The sequence below is a fragment of the Eutrema salsugineum genome, unplaced genomic scaffold (genome assembly GCF_000478725.1).
Source record: "Eutrema salsugineum unplaced genomic scaffold, Eutsalg1_0 scaffold_15, whole genome shotgun sequence".
Lineage (NCBI taxonomy): Eukaryota > Viridiplantae > Streptophyta > Magnoliopsida > Brassicales > Brassicaceae > Eutrema > Eutrema salsugineum.
In genome coordinates this window covers 98,838-113,479 of record NW_006256867.1, presented here as the reverse complement: position 1 = coordinate 113,479, position 14,642 = coordinate 98,838, and the positions used below count along the sequence as shown (strand labels likewise).

At 35.4% G+C, this 14,642-nt stretch overlaps 3 protein-coding genes across 3 annotated transcripts; 2 read left to right on the top strand and 1 right to left on the bottom strand.

The window, feature by feature from the left end:
* The first annotated feature begins 1,443 nt into the window (after positions 1–1,443).
* On the top strand, positions 1,444–4,101 carry LOC18022001 (transcription factor RF2a). The gene is made up of 5 exons (XM_006404500.2): positions 1,444–1,488; positions 2,084–2,929; positions 3,054–3,186; positions 3,285–3,369; positions 3,813–4,101. Exons 2-5 carry the CDS (start codon positions 2,100–2,102, stop codon positions 4,013–4,015), a joined length of 1,251 nt encoding a protein of 416 aa, XP_006404563.1. The 5' UTR covers positions 1,444–1,488; positions 2,084–2,099; the 3' UTR covers positions 4,016–4,101.
* Positions 4,102–4,165: 64 nt separating this feature from the next.
* On the top strand, positions 4,166–7,088 carry LOC18022000 (probable transcription factor PosF21). The gene is made up of 5 exons (XM_006404499.2): positions 4,166–4,577; positions 4,788–5,947; positions 6,020–6,152; positions 6,243–6,327; positions 6,630–7,088. The coding sequence occupies exons 2-5, from the start codon at positions 4,803–4,805 to the stop codon at positions 6,824–6,826; spliced, it is 1,560 nt and encodes a 519-aa protein (XP_006404562.1). The 5' UTR covers positions 4,166–4,577; positions 4,788–4,802; the 3' UTR covers positions 6,827–7,088.
* Positions 7,089–12,215: 5,127 nt separating this feature from the next.
* LOC18021999 (auxin-responsive protein SAUR50) lies at positions 12,216–12,971 on the bottom strand. Its single transcript, XM_006404498.2, has one exon. It carries the CDS (start codon positions 12,892–12,894, stop codon positions 12,580–12,582), a length of 315 nt encoding a protein of 104 aa, XP_006404561.1. The 5' UTR covers positions 12,895–12,971; the 3' UTR covers positions 12,216–12,579.
* Positions 12,972–14,642: the final 1,671 nt, after the last annotated feature.

Genomic DNA, 14,642 nt, shown 5'->3' with positions numbered 1-14,642 from the left:
AAGTATGTATTCTGTTCTTATCAAGAGTAGCACGTGCGAGAGAGAGAGAGAGAGTGCAAAAAGGAAAATTTATGATTAGTTTGTTACAGAATGTATGTACAGATATATAGTTTTTGTATACATATATTGCTATACAGTTAGCTTCATAATAATAACTTATGCCAGCTCACTAATACTCATAATATATAGTTCTGATTTGATAAATGGCTTCACAGTATACGTAGGATATTGTTGAGAATAGATAGGACCACGTACGAAACTATATATCTGTACATAGATTCTGTAATGATAGTAAAACTAAAACAAAAACAAAAACAAAAACAAAAACAAAGACGATTCCCTATTTAAAACCTAACAAATTAAAACACAACACGTTAGATAGCTTGGAAGCAAACTTTCGGGTAAATATATTTACTTGGTGCTCATTTGATCTTAATTTTTTTCTGGATTTTTTCCAGGTCCACTTCCACAAGGACCACAACAACTCTGGCCATATCTGGAAAATGATTAACATATCTGTTTTAACGAGAGTCATGCATCGGCATTAAATTCGTAACTTCCTAATTTATTTTTACCTTTTTGACGTTTATTACCTAAATAAATACAAATTGTACAATTGTGTTCTTTAAAAAAAAATTACAATTATAGAAAAAAAAATTGACACTTTATAGTTTTTTTAATTCTTATAAAACAGGTCCTTTATAAATGAAATATTAGAATGGCTTTTGAAATAGTGTGGCTTTCGTGATGATATACTAGTTATGGATATAAGAAAGACAACAAATTAACAGCATCTAATTGTAGGAAATATAATGAAATAAAACAATTATGCATCCAAAATCTAAGAAGATACGATAAGAAAATCCAACATTGGTATATAGACAACATATAGATGTATATTTCATCCCATGGCTCTCTTAGAATGTAGATGCATAGTTTGATAAAGCTTATAAAAACATGTACATGGTCAAAATCTAAAATGATAGGAATGATAAAAAAAATTCACCTTTGATAATGTATCATATAAATAATGTATACAAAAATTTTATACTTCAAAACTCATCAGTAGGAAAAATAAATAACGTGCCTAAATATTTTGAAAGCAAAAGTAAATTACGCACCTAAATTTAAATTTGACTAAGTAGTAAATAGATTTTCACTTTTTTTACTTAAAAACATGTGATTGATTTTAGTTTAACTTTGAGAATACTTTGTGATAAGAGTAATATGAAAATCTATGGCTATAAATCCCCTAAATGGAGTTAGTGAAGATAAAAAATCACTGAATCCATAGATGTGGGGAGGGTGGTGAATGTTAAATTATCCCTCTTATCCGCATGAGATTCGTGCATTCCATTTGGCGTTTGCGTAGTGCTAATTACAAATATAAATAGCTCGTGCAAAGGTGATTAGAAGATAACCAATTTCGTTTTTAACTGTTACGTAGCCTTTGATTGAATGACTCCACTCCATTGTTGAAGCTGACAGGTATTCTTACTGCTTTTCCTTTTACTTTCTTATACAAAAGTTTCAGTCTTTTTCTTTATTATTCTTGCTTTGTTTTGTTTCGTTTTGTTTTGTGTTGTTTCTCTTAGTCTGACAGTCTCTGACACTCACTGTTCAACAACTCGAATATGATTTTGTCGATTAGAAACGAAAAAAAGCAACGATCTTTATATGATTCCATATAGGGGTTTTTGTTGTGTGTGTGTGTTTCTCTTATCACTGTAACTATATTATCCCATTTATCTGTTGAATTGGTTCGGTGAGAAAATTAGTGATAGAGACTTTCTTACACAAAAGTTTCAGTCTTTTTTTTATTATTCTTGTTTTTTTTTTTTCTTTTTGTTTTGTTTTGGATTGTCTCTCTTAGTCTGATAGTCTCTGACACTCACTGTTCAACAACTCAAATTTGATTTTTTCGATTAGAAACGAAAAAAAGCAACGATCTTTTTATGATTCCATATAGGGGTTTTTGTGTCTGAGTGTTTCTCTTATCACTGTAACTATATTATCCCGTTTTATCTGTTGATTTGGTTCGGTTGAGAAAATGAGTGAAAGAGACGAGTATATCATGATGCAGAGACTCCGTTGTATCGATGAATCCTCAAGACGATATCACTCCCTTAAGCTCTAGTTCCATCCACTCCACCCAAATCCCGGCTCCTTCTGCCAATGGCGGCGCGGCCGGAGGAAGTGGGAAGAGAGCCGGCGTGCCGCCGTCTCCCCGGAGCTTGATCCCACCCCCTTCGCCGTATTCTCAGATCCCGACGACCCGTCAGCCAATCGCGTCGCAGAATTTCACCCCCGGACCCATGTCTCAGTACTCGTCGCCTTTCTTCTCATACGATTCCTTTCCGCCGCCGCCGCCGCCGTACAGAGACTCTCCGTCAGCATTGCCTCCGATTCCGTTCGCGAGAGGCTCCGGCTCCGGCAGTAGTGGTCTGCCGCCGAGAAAGGCTCATAGAAGGGCCAACAGTGATAATATCATCAGTGGGTTGAATGCGATGTTGGCTCAGAACACTCCGAGATTGATCTACCCGAAGCCAATACATATGCCTGTTGGGGTTGGTGTGGAGAGTTCAAAGGAAGGAGACGAGCTCTCCAATGGAGATGACGACGACTTGGAGAGAAGCAGCAGCGACCCTGATGCTACTGATGAGCAGACTGTGTCCAAAACAACCACTACCTCGGGTGTTAAGAGAAGAGCAGGCAAAGAGATTGCTACTTCAACCAGACTTTGCAGGAGTGTTTCAATGGATACTAGTCTCAATGACCAGACGCAGCCAAAGCTGCCTCCTTCTCCTAGGAATCTCCAGGTTACCATTCCTGTTAGAGACGACGTGTTTACTGAGGCTGAGATGATTAAGATTCAGGCCAGTCGCAAACTCAAACTGCTCGCTGCATCTGATCCAAAGAATGTCAAAAGGTATGCGAGATTCCGGTCTTTTTTTTCCTCGGTTATATGATGTTAATGTCTGGTTTTGTTGTGACATTGATTTGTCCATATGATCCTCTCTCTCTCTCTCTCTCTCTCTCTCTCTCTCTCACAGAATCTTGGCTAACCGGGAATCAGCTGCACGTTCAAAGGAGAAGAAGGCGCAGTACATGAACAAGTTGGAAAACAAAGTAGAGTTTTTGCAGACTCAGGCTGTTACTATGTCTTCAAAGGTCGCGCATTTGGAGGTGAGACAACACATCACATTACACACTTATATCATGTCTAAAACCGGTTCCTGTAAGATACTACTTTGTTAAGTTTTGTATTTGTTGTTTGCCTGCAGAGAGTTAATCTGGTGATGGAAAACGAGAACAGGGAACTGAGGATTCGTCTTCAAGGATTGGAGCAGCAGGCGCAACTTCGTGATTGTACGTCATTTTCAATCTTTGCTATTGACCTCACTCATATAGTAACACCTAATTGTCGAAACATCTATAACCTTTAGTGTTCTACTTTGTTACCATTTCAAGATATCTGACTCGAATAAACCCGGTAGTTAAAAAGGTTTACCTCGATATCCTGTTGATTTGCATTGAGCAGGAGATACTATAGTAACTATGGCTGCTAGATCTTCATTATATGCCATCATTTTCATTTAGTAAAGAAAGACCTAAACATATTGCCATGTTTAGAAATAACTTTTTTTTTTTAATTAGGGTAAAGCAGAGATCCTATTAACCAGGAAATATGTTGTCTTCACATTGTTATAATACCCCCTAAGACTTAAATGTTTCCCCTGTATTAATTAGTAACATTTCCATGATCCGTAACTGTGGAATTTGTGTGTTTTTGATTTCCTCTGTTATTGCAGCCTTGATCGGACAACTGACTGGAGAAGTTCATCGGCTGAAGGTGGCGACAGGCGAAGTAGTGAACCAAAACTTTGGCGAAACTGACGGAACAAATATGCAACCAGTGAACGCAAATATGCAACCAGTGAACGCAAACATGTTCGAGCAACTCAACCTCAACAACCAGTTACATCAGCCGCAGACAAATCCCGATTTCCAGTGAACAGGTCAATGGAAGTTGAGAGACTTGGTGGCGTATTGGTAAATCCTGTAGGATATTGGTATCCGTATCAAGTTATAGTTTTTTTATAAAAAAAAAAAAAGAAAAAAAAAAGTTGTTTCAGTTTTATCTATTTAATGTGCAGGGTCATGTTGAGTAAAGAAAATCTATCTAGTTATTGTCTCAGAAAGAAAAATTCAATTTATAGGAGATAGATAGATAGATAAGAAATTGATTTGTAATGGTGAGGCTTTTGAAAAAAGCTTCAGACAATGTGATCTCTTGTACAATATGTCTGGTTTGTTTTATCCATAAAAAAATAACAATAATAAAGCTGGGTCCTTTAATTTTTTATTTATCCAAATGTTAGTATTTCAGAGAAAACAACATAAATAGACGAAAGTGGTCATCTCGGATGTTCCTTTTTCCGACCAGTCGATGATTGTTTTGGTCAACGTTTCAAAGAGACGTCTTTTGTTGCTTCTTCGCTATTTGCGCCATTGATTTGGTGAAGAGAAGACCAGAAACAGAGAGAGAGATTCGCATTCCATTTCCTTCCTTGCAGGTCAAATTTCTTTCTTGATTTTCTCTTCTTCGGTTTGGTAAATCAATTACTGTGCGTTGATCTTTGTTTCTCCCCAAACTTTCTCTATTTTCTTTACCATAATAGTTTGGTTTTTTTAATCTATCCTCACTGTTCACCATCGCAAGCTTCGAGCTTTTAGGGTTTTTGGTTCTTCAAAGTTGTGACTTTTTTTAACATTTTGTTTCTCAGAAAATCCAAGATAAAATGGGTGATACGGATACCAATATGATGCAGAGAGCTAATTCATCGTCTGGTACTTCGTCTTCGTCGATCCCAAAACAACAGTCGGTGACGGTGCCGATTAATCAGCACTTGAGTCCTGCTCTTATCCGCTCCCCGCACTTCCGACAGCCTTTCGGCGGCGGTAATAACGGCGCCGGTAATAGAGTCGGAGCTCCGCCGCCGATTCCCCCCATTTCTCCCTACTCTCAGATCCCGGCGACCTTACAGCCCAGACATTCCCGGTCTATGTCGCAACCGTCCTCCTTCTTCTCCTTCGATTCCTTGCCGCCGTTAAAGCCCACTCCGCCGATGGAGGAGAGAACCGGCGCCGGGTTCAGCCCTTCGCTGCCTCCGTCACCGTTCACGATGTGTCATTCGAGCTCTAGGATCACCGGCGATGGCGAGAATCTACCGCCGAGAAAGTCTCATAGGCGTTCGAACAGCGATGTGACATTTGGGTTTAGTTCGATGATGGGTCAGAGTCAGAAGTCGCCTCCTTTGATCCCCGCGAGGTCTTTAGAGAGATCCATCTCCGGCGGAGGAGAGGTATCGGATTGGTCTAATCTGGTCAAGGAAGAGCCAAGAGAAGGCTTCCTCAGGGGAAGAAAACCAGAGACTGAAGCTATGGACGATGTTTTCACGGCTTATATGAATCTTGATAACATTGATGTCTTGAATTCTTTCGGAGGTGGTGAAGATGGCAAGACTAGTAATGAGAACGTGGAGGAGATGGAGAGCAGCAGAGGCAGCGGCACGAGGAAGACGAATGGTGGAAGTTGCAGTGATTCTGAAGGAGAGAGCAGTGCGTGTGGGAACGTTAAGGTTGCTGTGGCGGCGAGCTCTTCAGGCGTGAAGAGAAGAGCCGGCGGAGATATTGCTCCGACTAGTAGACATTACCGGAGTGTTTCAATGGACAGTTGTTTCATGGGGAAATTGAATTTCGGTGATGAAAAGCTTCCGCCTTCATCATCAGCAAAAGTTTCCCCGACCAATTCAGGGGAAGGGAATTCGAGTGCTTATAGTGTAGAGTTTGGAAACAGTGAGTTTTCTGCAGCTGAAATGAAGAAGATTGCAGCTGATGAGAAACTAGCCGAGATTGTGATGGCTGACCCTAAGCGTGTGAAAAGGTAGATAGAGAGATAGTGATGCTTCATTTGATGATTATGTTGTTGTTGTTGTGACGAGACTCTTTGTTTTAGAATCTTGGCGAACCGTGTATCTGCTGCACGCTCAAAGGAGCGGAAGACGAGATACATGGCAGAGTTAGAACACAAGGTGCAGACGCTGCAGACCGAAGCTACTACATTATCAGCCCAGCTCACACATTTGCAGGTGAGAAACACACAAGTCCCACAAAAATGTCCTCTTTGGATACATCATCACTAGTCTTATAATAATGTTTTTCCGTTTTTCGGGTTTCAGAGAGATTCAATGGGGTTGACAAACCAGAACAGTGAACTCAAGTTTCGTCTTCAAGCTATGGAGCAACAGGCACAACTCCGGGATGGTACGCACTTTATGTTATCTTCATTCTCTTAGATTAAGGTTGCTGCGTCGCTTTAGTGTTGTTTTGTATTAGAACTCCGTGGAACCAACTCAGTGTCATGTCCTTGGCCTAACGCGATAATAGATCTCTCTGTAATTCACTCTATGAAAAGCTTTAAATCTTTCTCCTGGGAATTTAGCAAACTAGCGTTGCTTGATCCTTGTCCATTGCTCAGTTCTACTAGAGAAGTAACATTTTGTGTGTTGCCTCATGATTCCTAACCAGTATAAACAAAAGAAAAAAACATTTTCTTTCTTTTGCAGCTCTGTCTGAGAAACTGACTGAAGAAGTGCAGCGACTGAAACTGGTGATTGGCGAGCCGAGCCGCAGCAGTGGATCAAAGACATCACTAAACCCGGAGATGTTTCAGCAGCTTAGTATTAGCCAGTTACAGCAACAGCAGATGCAGCATTCCAATCAGAATAGCACCATGAGAGCAAAGCACACATCAAATGAATAGAGTAAGAACTGTGATCCGCAGTTTACATATATATGATAATCGTTTTATGTGCAGAGTCTGTTTTTGCATATTCTAAAGAAACATATAAATAGTATGTCCGGGTAATTCGATCATCATATACCCTGAAACAGAGACAAATATATATAGATAGTGGTAATGGAGGCTCTGCTTCTGGACAGTGTTCTTTTTTGGACGTTTTGGTCTTAATACAGTTCGGACTTCATTTCCCTTTCGATTTGGATTTTCATTTGTAGTTCTCTGAGACAATTCACTCCCTTAAGAGCTCTAAATATTAGTGTATCTAATCTCAATTGACCAATAACAGAACCAAATGGCTATGAAACTAAGCTGAAACCTTTGCTTTGTCTCTTTCACTATCAACAAACTCTTAACTTCTAAATACTAGTGTATTTTGTCTTTGTAAGAAATATTTGTTGAGTTTTTTGAAACTTTTAAAAACCTCTTAACTTTAAAAACCTCTTAACTTCAAAAACCAACAAACTCTTCATAAATCCAACTGTCACTAACCCCCTCCATTGTAGGTGCATGTAGTTTAGTCTTTCTGTTAGTTACAAAATGGTATAAATGGATATGTTGGGAGTGTTTGATATATTTGTCTCCAAAACTAGTTTTCATGACATTGTAAAGAATTGCTTAAGATAATCAAAATGTTTTAAATTAACTAATTTTGTGATAGCTATCTAGTGAGTTATCAATAACTAAGATAATGCACACGCACTCACACTAGAAATAGAGGTCAGTTCAGACTTTTTGTATTTGGGACGTCCTCAATCTCTTGGACGAAGATCTAAAGTGTTTATGCAGATGAATGTTAGATTTGGATATATCAGTATTATTCGAATACAATGTCCATTTTAGATACAAATATTTTGAATTTCTGGTCACTAACAACTTATACTAGAAAGTGTAGTAGGGACATTCACAAAAAAAAACAAAAAAAAAAAACCCAATCGTTAGAAGAAAAGAAAAGGGACGTGTACGGAATGGGACGAAAATGAAAGATTCTTCATTTTTGTTAGCTACTCTCATCCAATTGACTCACATCCATCTCCCTCCTTTTTACGGCTTTTCTTCTGTCCATTCATATTCCCAAACTCATTATACGTACATTATTACGTACAGTAAAAGGCTAAAAAACTGAAATTTTTTTAAAATTATTGGTCGGTTAAATCAATATCATTGAAGAGGGGTGGACCAAAAACCCAAAACCGGAAATTCTTTATGAAGACTGACAAAGGAAAACAAACTAAGCAAATTGCGTAGATGGTCTAAAGTAAACTACAGGTAATATCAAAAGATTCGCCTTAATTAATTTTAAGATGATATTTATCCAAAATAATATACAGAGATGCCATGTATAAATCCAGTCCAAAATAATATACAGAGATACGATGTGTATATATATATATGTGTGTGTGTGGGACGAGGCATAATAGATATTATTGGTACATGTGGACGCAGTTTATTCCAAGCCAAAATAAAATTTTGTATATGAGCCAAAAATATATTCTTGAGAGTTCGATGGAAAAAAGTATGTGCATTAATTCAGTAAGACTAGTTGCTATCTTCCATAACACCATTTGTGGCTAGTAGGGAAAGGAATAGAGGGAAGTTAAGTGCATCGAATTTACATTTTTATTTTATACTAAATATGTGCATTGAATTAACAATTTTAATTTATACTAAACATGGCTATATCAAAATGTAGATATATATACATTATTTTTGAATGTTGATATATACAAATACTATAGATATATGACACCAAGTAATTACTAGAGACAATGCTTTGCTTCACCTACCACTTCTTAATATTTTGCTTTCTCATGATCGACAATTGAGTTTAAAAACTCTTTATTCATTAATTGATTGGTCCCATATGTTATCACCTATTAGTCTATAGTGTAAATTCTCTAGAAAATGGGGGTACTTACACAAATAACCCACAATTTGAAGTCAAATGCAAAAGTAACCTCTTTTTTCTCCCTTTTTAATAAATGCCACTTTCTCCCTACTATCTCCTTGCAACCACATATATTCACAAAAATGCCATTATGTTTTTAATTTTTGTTTTTTCTTAAAAATACTAAAAAGACACAACCATCCTAAAATATATCATTTATTTACGAAAATGCCATCTTCTTCAATTTTGCCAACCACCATTACCAACCAGTTTTGAAGCTCTAAATGTTTGTCCAACCAATTTTGAAGCTCTAAATGCTTATTATGTCGCTTATAACTTCATTTTACCTACAAATTTCTCTCCAATTTCATCTAAAAAACTCTTTCATGCTCATTTTTATAAATTCCAATTTCATAAATCATCTATTTTTGGAGATTCTTGCATGACAACGACTTAGCTAGTTTGTTATCGGTGCTATACAAAATTCTGGGTGTTTGTCAAAGTTAATCGAATTTAAATTGGAAGTAGGTAAACATCTACTTCATTTTCTTTAACATTTAGCTCTGTTTCGCGAAAGCAGACTTCTTTTTCAGTCTGCTAGTCAACGCAGAGGTTAGATTTGCAATTGACTTTTTTTTAATATTTGTGTAAGCAGACTTCTTTTGAAGTCTGCGAATTGTCATTTGTAAACAAAAAAAATCATGTAGACTTCTTTTGCAGTCTGCGAGAAGAAAATGTTATTTTTGCATTTGACCAAAAAAATTGAAGAACTTTGACTTTTATAGCAGACTTATTTTGTAATTTGACTCGAGAGGTTATTTTTGCAATTGACCAAGATTTTGACAACTTTTGACTTTTATAGCAGACTTCAATTGAAGTCTGCTACAAAAAAATAAATAGCAGACTTCTAAAAGAAGTCTGCTATTTATTTAATTAAGATTCGGTCAAATGCAAATCTGACCTACAAGCAGACTGTTAAAGAAGTCTGCGCATAGCTGCTTCGAAAGTCAACATTTTGGTCAATTGCAAAAATAACCTTGAGTAAACTTCTTTTGTAGAGTAGACTTCATAAGCAGACTTCTTTACTATAGCAGACTTCTTTTACTCGTCAAACTTTTGGTCAATTGCAAAAATAACATTTTCTTCTCGCAGACTGCAAAAAGAAGTCTACTACGAAAAGTCAAATATTTGGTCAAATGCAAAAATAACCCTTTTTTAGAAGACTTCAACGTGAAATTTCCCCGGCGGATTTTGAACGGATGTCTGTATTTTTAAAAATTTTTAAAATGCATTTTATAAAGTATTTGTAATGTTTTTTTAATTTTAAATTGTAAATGCATTTTATGTATGATTCTTGCACCTGTATGAGTTTGGTGTGTTTATGTGTTATAATTATAAAGTTATGATTTTTTTTGGTTTGAAAGGTAATTAGCACATCTAAGCAGACTTCTAAAGAAGTCTGTAGATGAAGTCTACTGTTACGTATTAGCATATCATAGTAGACTGCATACGAAGTCTGCCTAATTATTTTTTAAAAAAAATTCATTTTTGAAATATTTGTTACTTGTAAAAATGATTTTCTTGTTTTGACATGTTTATTTGTTTTTTGTGTTGCATCTATATGAGTTTGACGTTGTTATGTGTTATAATTACAAAGTAATGAATTTTCTTGTTTGATTTATCTATTTTTGCAGACTTCTAAAGAAGTTTAGAAGTCTACTTCCTTTCAATTATTTTTATTTGTTATTGTTCTTGCATTTGTATAAGTTTGAAAAATCAGTTATTCTTGCATTTACCTATCATGGTTTGTCCTCAACTTTAACTATTGGCCACTTTTGTTAACGGTCTTGATAGTATATAAATTACTTTATTAACGCGTACAACGTTAACAAACTCTTGTGGTCTGGTGGAAACAGACCCACTTGTTGCCCAAAGTACGTGGGTTCGAACCATTATGCTTCCAATTTTGGTTATTCTTTTTGTTTTAAAAAGGGCATAATTGTAATTTTGTTTTCGTCTTCTATCTAGGGTTTTCGAGTTCTGCAACTCTTTTTCGCGGCCGCAAGCCAATTTTTTCACATAATCAGTCAGTTTTTTGCATTATTCTTATTATTCATACCTAAATCTTATAGATCTGGCATACATATATTGATTTCAAGTCTTAAACGAAGAAAAAAAAGAATTTTCAAAGAATTTGATTTCAAGTCTTAAACGACTAATTGGTCTTGGTGGCCGCTTTTTAGAACATGGGATACAGACAATGGATCCGAGAGAAAGAAAATAAAATAGGAAAAGGATGAGAACAATACACTGGAAAAAGCCTCTGTGAAAAAAAAAACAAAAAACTTAAAAAAGAAAGGGACTAATCTAAGAAAGAAATCAGCTTGTGGTCATGAATGAAATTGCTCTGATGACAAGCTGTTGGTAGAGAGCCACAAGAGCTGCACCAACGAATAGTCCCACCCAGAAAATCCACTGCAATAACAAAGAAAACGACCAAAATAGCATTAGAAGAAGATGAAATCAACAAAAATTTGTAAAATAATTAAATGGGACAGTTTCTTACGTGGTCGTCCCAAGCTTGGTCCTTGTTGTAGATGATTGCAGATCCGAACTCAAGTGAACGAAGAACATAGCAAAAATGGAGAGCAGCAAGAAAGAGGATTACAGCAACAAAGAAAATGGAGCGCCGTTTTTGGAGAGAGGGATCAAAGTGGAGAGTTTCTGATTTAGGGTAAAATCTCATTTATATAACAGGGCAAAAATATCCGGTTATATATGGTTAGGTTAATTATTTCCGGTTTAAATCAATATTTTATTTTAATTTCGTTTACGGTTTGAGCAGACTTATAAAGAAGTCTACAATTCTACTTTAAAATTATTCACTTTTGATGTTTATCTTAGATGGTTTAAAATGATTTATTTTTATTAAATTATAATTTATATAGATCATACTTGTTGACATTTGATTTATAGAAACAAATTTCAGTTTAAATTATTTTTATATAATTTTAAATTTTAAATATAAGATTTAATAATATAGCAGACTTTTTATAAGTCTGCTCTGCGGACTTCATTAATATTTGCAAACTTCACAGAGTTAAAATTGTAATAGAGCCCTCCATTTTTTTGTTTACTCATGTAGGAGATAATAATAATTTCTCTACCTGTTTGACTTATTTTTGTAATAGATTGAATTTGGGGTATACTTTTGCATTTGCATTCAAATTGTGGCCTATTTTTAGCAATTTTCCCAGAAAATAAGAAACAAATCAAGTTTTGTAGTAGATGTTTATTTATATCTTAGAAAGAAAAAGAGAAAGATTTTCTTACGTAGATATTCCGGAAATTAAAATACAGTACAAAACGCTTGTAACTCACTCAACAAACATCATAGGAAATAATGCAAACTTACCATTTGATCAACATTTTCTGGGTTCGAATTCTAGGTTGAAAGAGAATCGATTGATAATTTAATTCCATTGAACAAGAATATGAACCATAAACAATATACAATAGTTCTTATTAATTAATGCAAGCCAATAAGCCATCACTCAGATTTATTATAGCTAGCAAAAAAAAAAAGAAGCCTAATTAGGTTTAGATTTCAAACCCTGTGAATGGATAACAAACTTAGGGTGCTACACTTAGAAATTAATTAACAAACTAAAACCCAGGTTTTACCTAATCCACGTAAAAGGCTCATTTTAGGTGGATCGATCTTATGGGTTATGGTTCGAAAAAGAAAAAGAAAAAAACCTTTGAATACAATATTCATCCAAAGGTAACAAGAAAAATAATAATAGGCGCACGCCTCTCTTTCATGATCTCATCTGAGCATGGATGTTAGAGAGCGGAAAACAACTTCTTCACAAGGAATAGTGAGTCCCATGTCGTGATTGAATCCGAACTCTTCCTCTGCCTGTTGAAGCAAGTTCTTGAACTTAGGATGATTCAAGAAGGAGATTGGTACGATGTAACGGCTCCTCTTTTCGCCTACGTAGACTACGAAATGACCCTTTGGCACGTCTAAAGGCAGTCCATCCTCGTCATAGCATTGTGTCTTGGCCAAGCTCGAACATCTCTTGAGGATTTGCTTCACCATTGCGGTTTGTGTTAGCTTTGAAGATCTCTTTACCGCCATTGATGTAAGTTTCTCGAGAGAATGAAGAAGACGTTATTGAGCTGTTTAGATGGCGGAGAGAAGTGAGAGATGGTGAAAGGGTTATTTATGGCTGAGAATAAGGATGTGGATATGGGATGCTTACACCAATATATTTCAATTTCTTGATTATTCAACTTTATATGGCTGCATTCGTCTACTAGCTAGTGATGGAAACAATATAGGGTAATGTCGTAAACTCAACTACTCTTGAATTTGTTTTTTCGTGGATGCAAACATTTTTAGTGATTTATCTGTGCTGTAATATTTTGTCGTAAAATTAGATTCTACGTACGAACTAATCGTATCAAACTAAGTGTATAAAGTAAAGCATTTGAAAAATAAAAAAATCGATATCGACGTTTAAACTCTAGATGTGTCTACCCATGAAATTTCACATTTCAACAAACCCATTTATTATTGTAGTAAATGATATCATTCTAATTTCTAAAGATCCATATTGTGTGTCTATATAACCAACTACTTTTGGTCCCTCGTCTATTCTCTCTCCTAGTTTAGTGCTTATAATATAAATAAAGAAGAGGATATCATCATTTGCTATGTAGATTTCATAATGAAGTAGGAATATGGATGTTTGTACTAGAACGTACGAAGTGGATGTACTTGTTAATTCTTATAATGCACACTATTTCGTTATGTTATATTAGTTAATAAATAGTTACCTCTAGCTTATGAGACGAGTTATGATATAGCCTTTTGTGTTCCAATATCCATGCACGCAATCCCTAAACCAAACAAAACAAAACAAAAACCCAAAACACAACGACCATATATCTTTATAATGTTACTAACCATGTTACCATGTGTTATAGAGTCACAACAGTCGTTTTAGCATATGTAACTAGAACATTTAAATATAGTTTCAGTTTTTAAAAAAAAGTTCTTCATTTTTGCGGTTATATAAATTGGGACCCTTAATTATTTTTTAACAGACAAGTCATTTAACACACCAAAATACACACGTTTGATAACAAAACTGTAACATGATACTCAAAGTTTTTTTGAGACACTTATGTATATGATATCATATGATCATGCTTTGCACATAATCATCGATAATGGTTGATTATAAAGTGTTTAACTGTGGTTTTATTGTATGTGTTTAAGTTTTAACTTACATTAAGAAAAATTAAAATTTAGAATATAAATGGACTTTTCTAATTTTCTTTTGTAACTCACATTTCGCTTTATTTTTGCGTTTTAAAGTTCTGACAGTCGTTTATAGTCAAGGCAAACAAACACGAATTAACATGCTAGTTTCAGCCTTTTGAGTAATTTCAGTTCATGTATTGTTTATAAACATGGCAATGTTTATAAACTGTAAAACCTGAATTACAAAAAAGTCTTTATCCAAAACCTTTAAACCCCACACTGGTTTCTTATTACTCAAGAAACAGTAAACTATGCAGTTTTGTTCACTATTCTTCATCTTCCCTTTGATCTGATCAAAGTCTTCAACATTAATACTGTCTTGAATCCTGTTCCTGTAAGAAGTCTCCTCATTTAGAACTTACAATTACGTCAAGAGAGACATAGAGACAGAGCCTTTGCTGTAGAACTCGTCGTTGTCAGAGAGGAGAAAGCTTAGCATGTTCTGTGAATGGGATTTGTTGTGACATAATAAGAATTGATAAAAGAGAGAGAAAAAAAAAAGAGTCGTTAGGGAAATTTGCCTTGAGAAAAGACTTAAGACATGTCTCTAATGTAAC

Bases quoted from the DNA above. Each gene is read 5' to 3' on its own strand.
- LOC18022001 (XM_006404500.2), top strand. From the start codon at position 2,100: ATGAATCCTCAAGACGATATCACTCCCTTAAGCTCTAGTTCCATCCAC. The intron at 2,930-3,053 runs GTATGCGAGATT...TCTCTCTCACAG, and splicing joins GATCCAAAGAATGTCAAAAG to AATCTTGGCTAACCGGGAAT. The intron at 3,187-3,284 runs GTGAGACAACAC...GTTTGCCTGCAG, and splicing joins CAAAGGTCGCGCATTTGGAG to AGAGTTAATCTGGTGATGGA.
- LOC18022000 (XM_006404499.2), top strand. From the start codon at position 4,803: ATGGGTGATACGGATACCAATATGATGCAGAGAGCTAATTCATCGTCT. The intron at 6,153-6,242 runs GTGAGAAACACA...TTCGGGTTTCAG, and splicing joins CCCAGCTCACACATTTGCAG to AGAGATTCAATGGGGTTGAC. The intron at 6,328-6,629 runs GTACGCACTTTA...TTTCTTTTGCAG, and splicing joins ACAGGCACAACTCCGGGATG to CTCTGTCTGAGAAACTGACT.
- LOC18021999 (XM_006404498.2), bottom strand. From the start codon at position 12,894: ATGGCGGTAAAGAGATCTTCAAAGCTAACACAAACCGCAATGGTGAAG.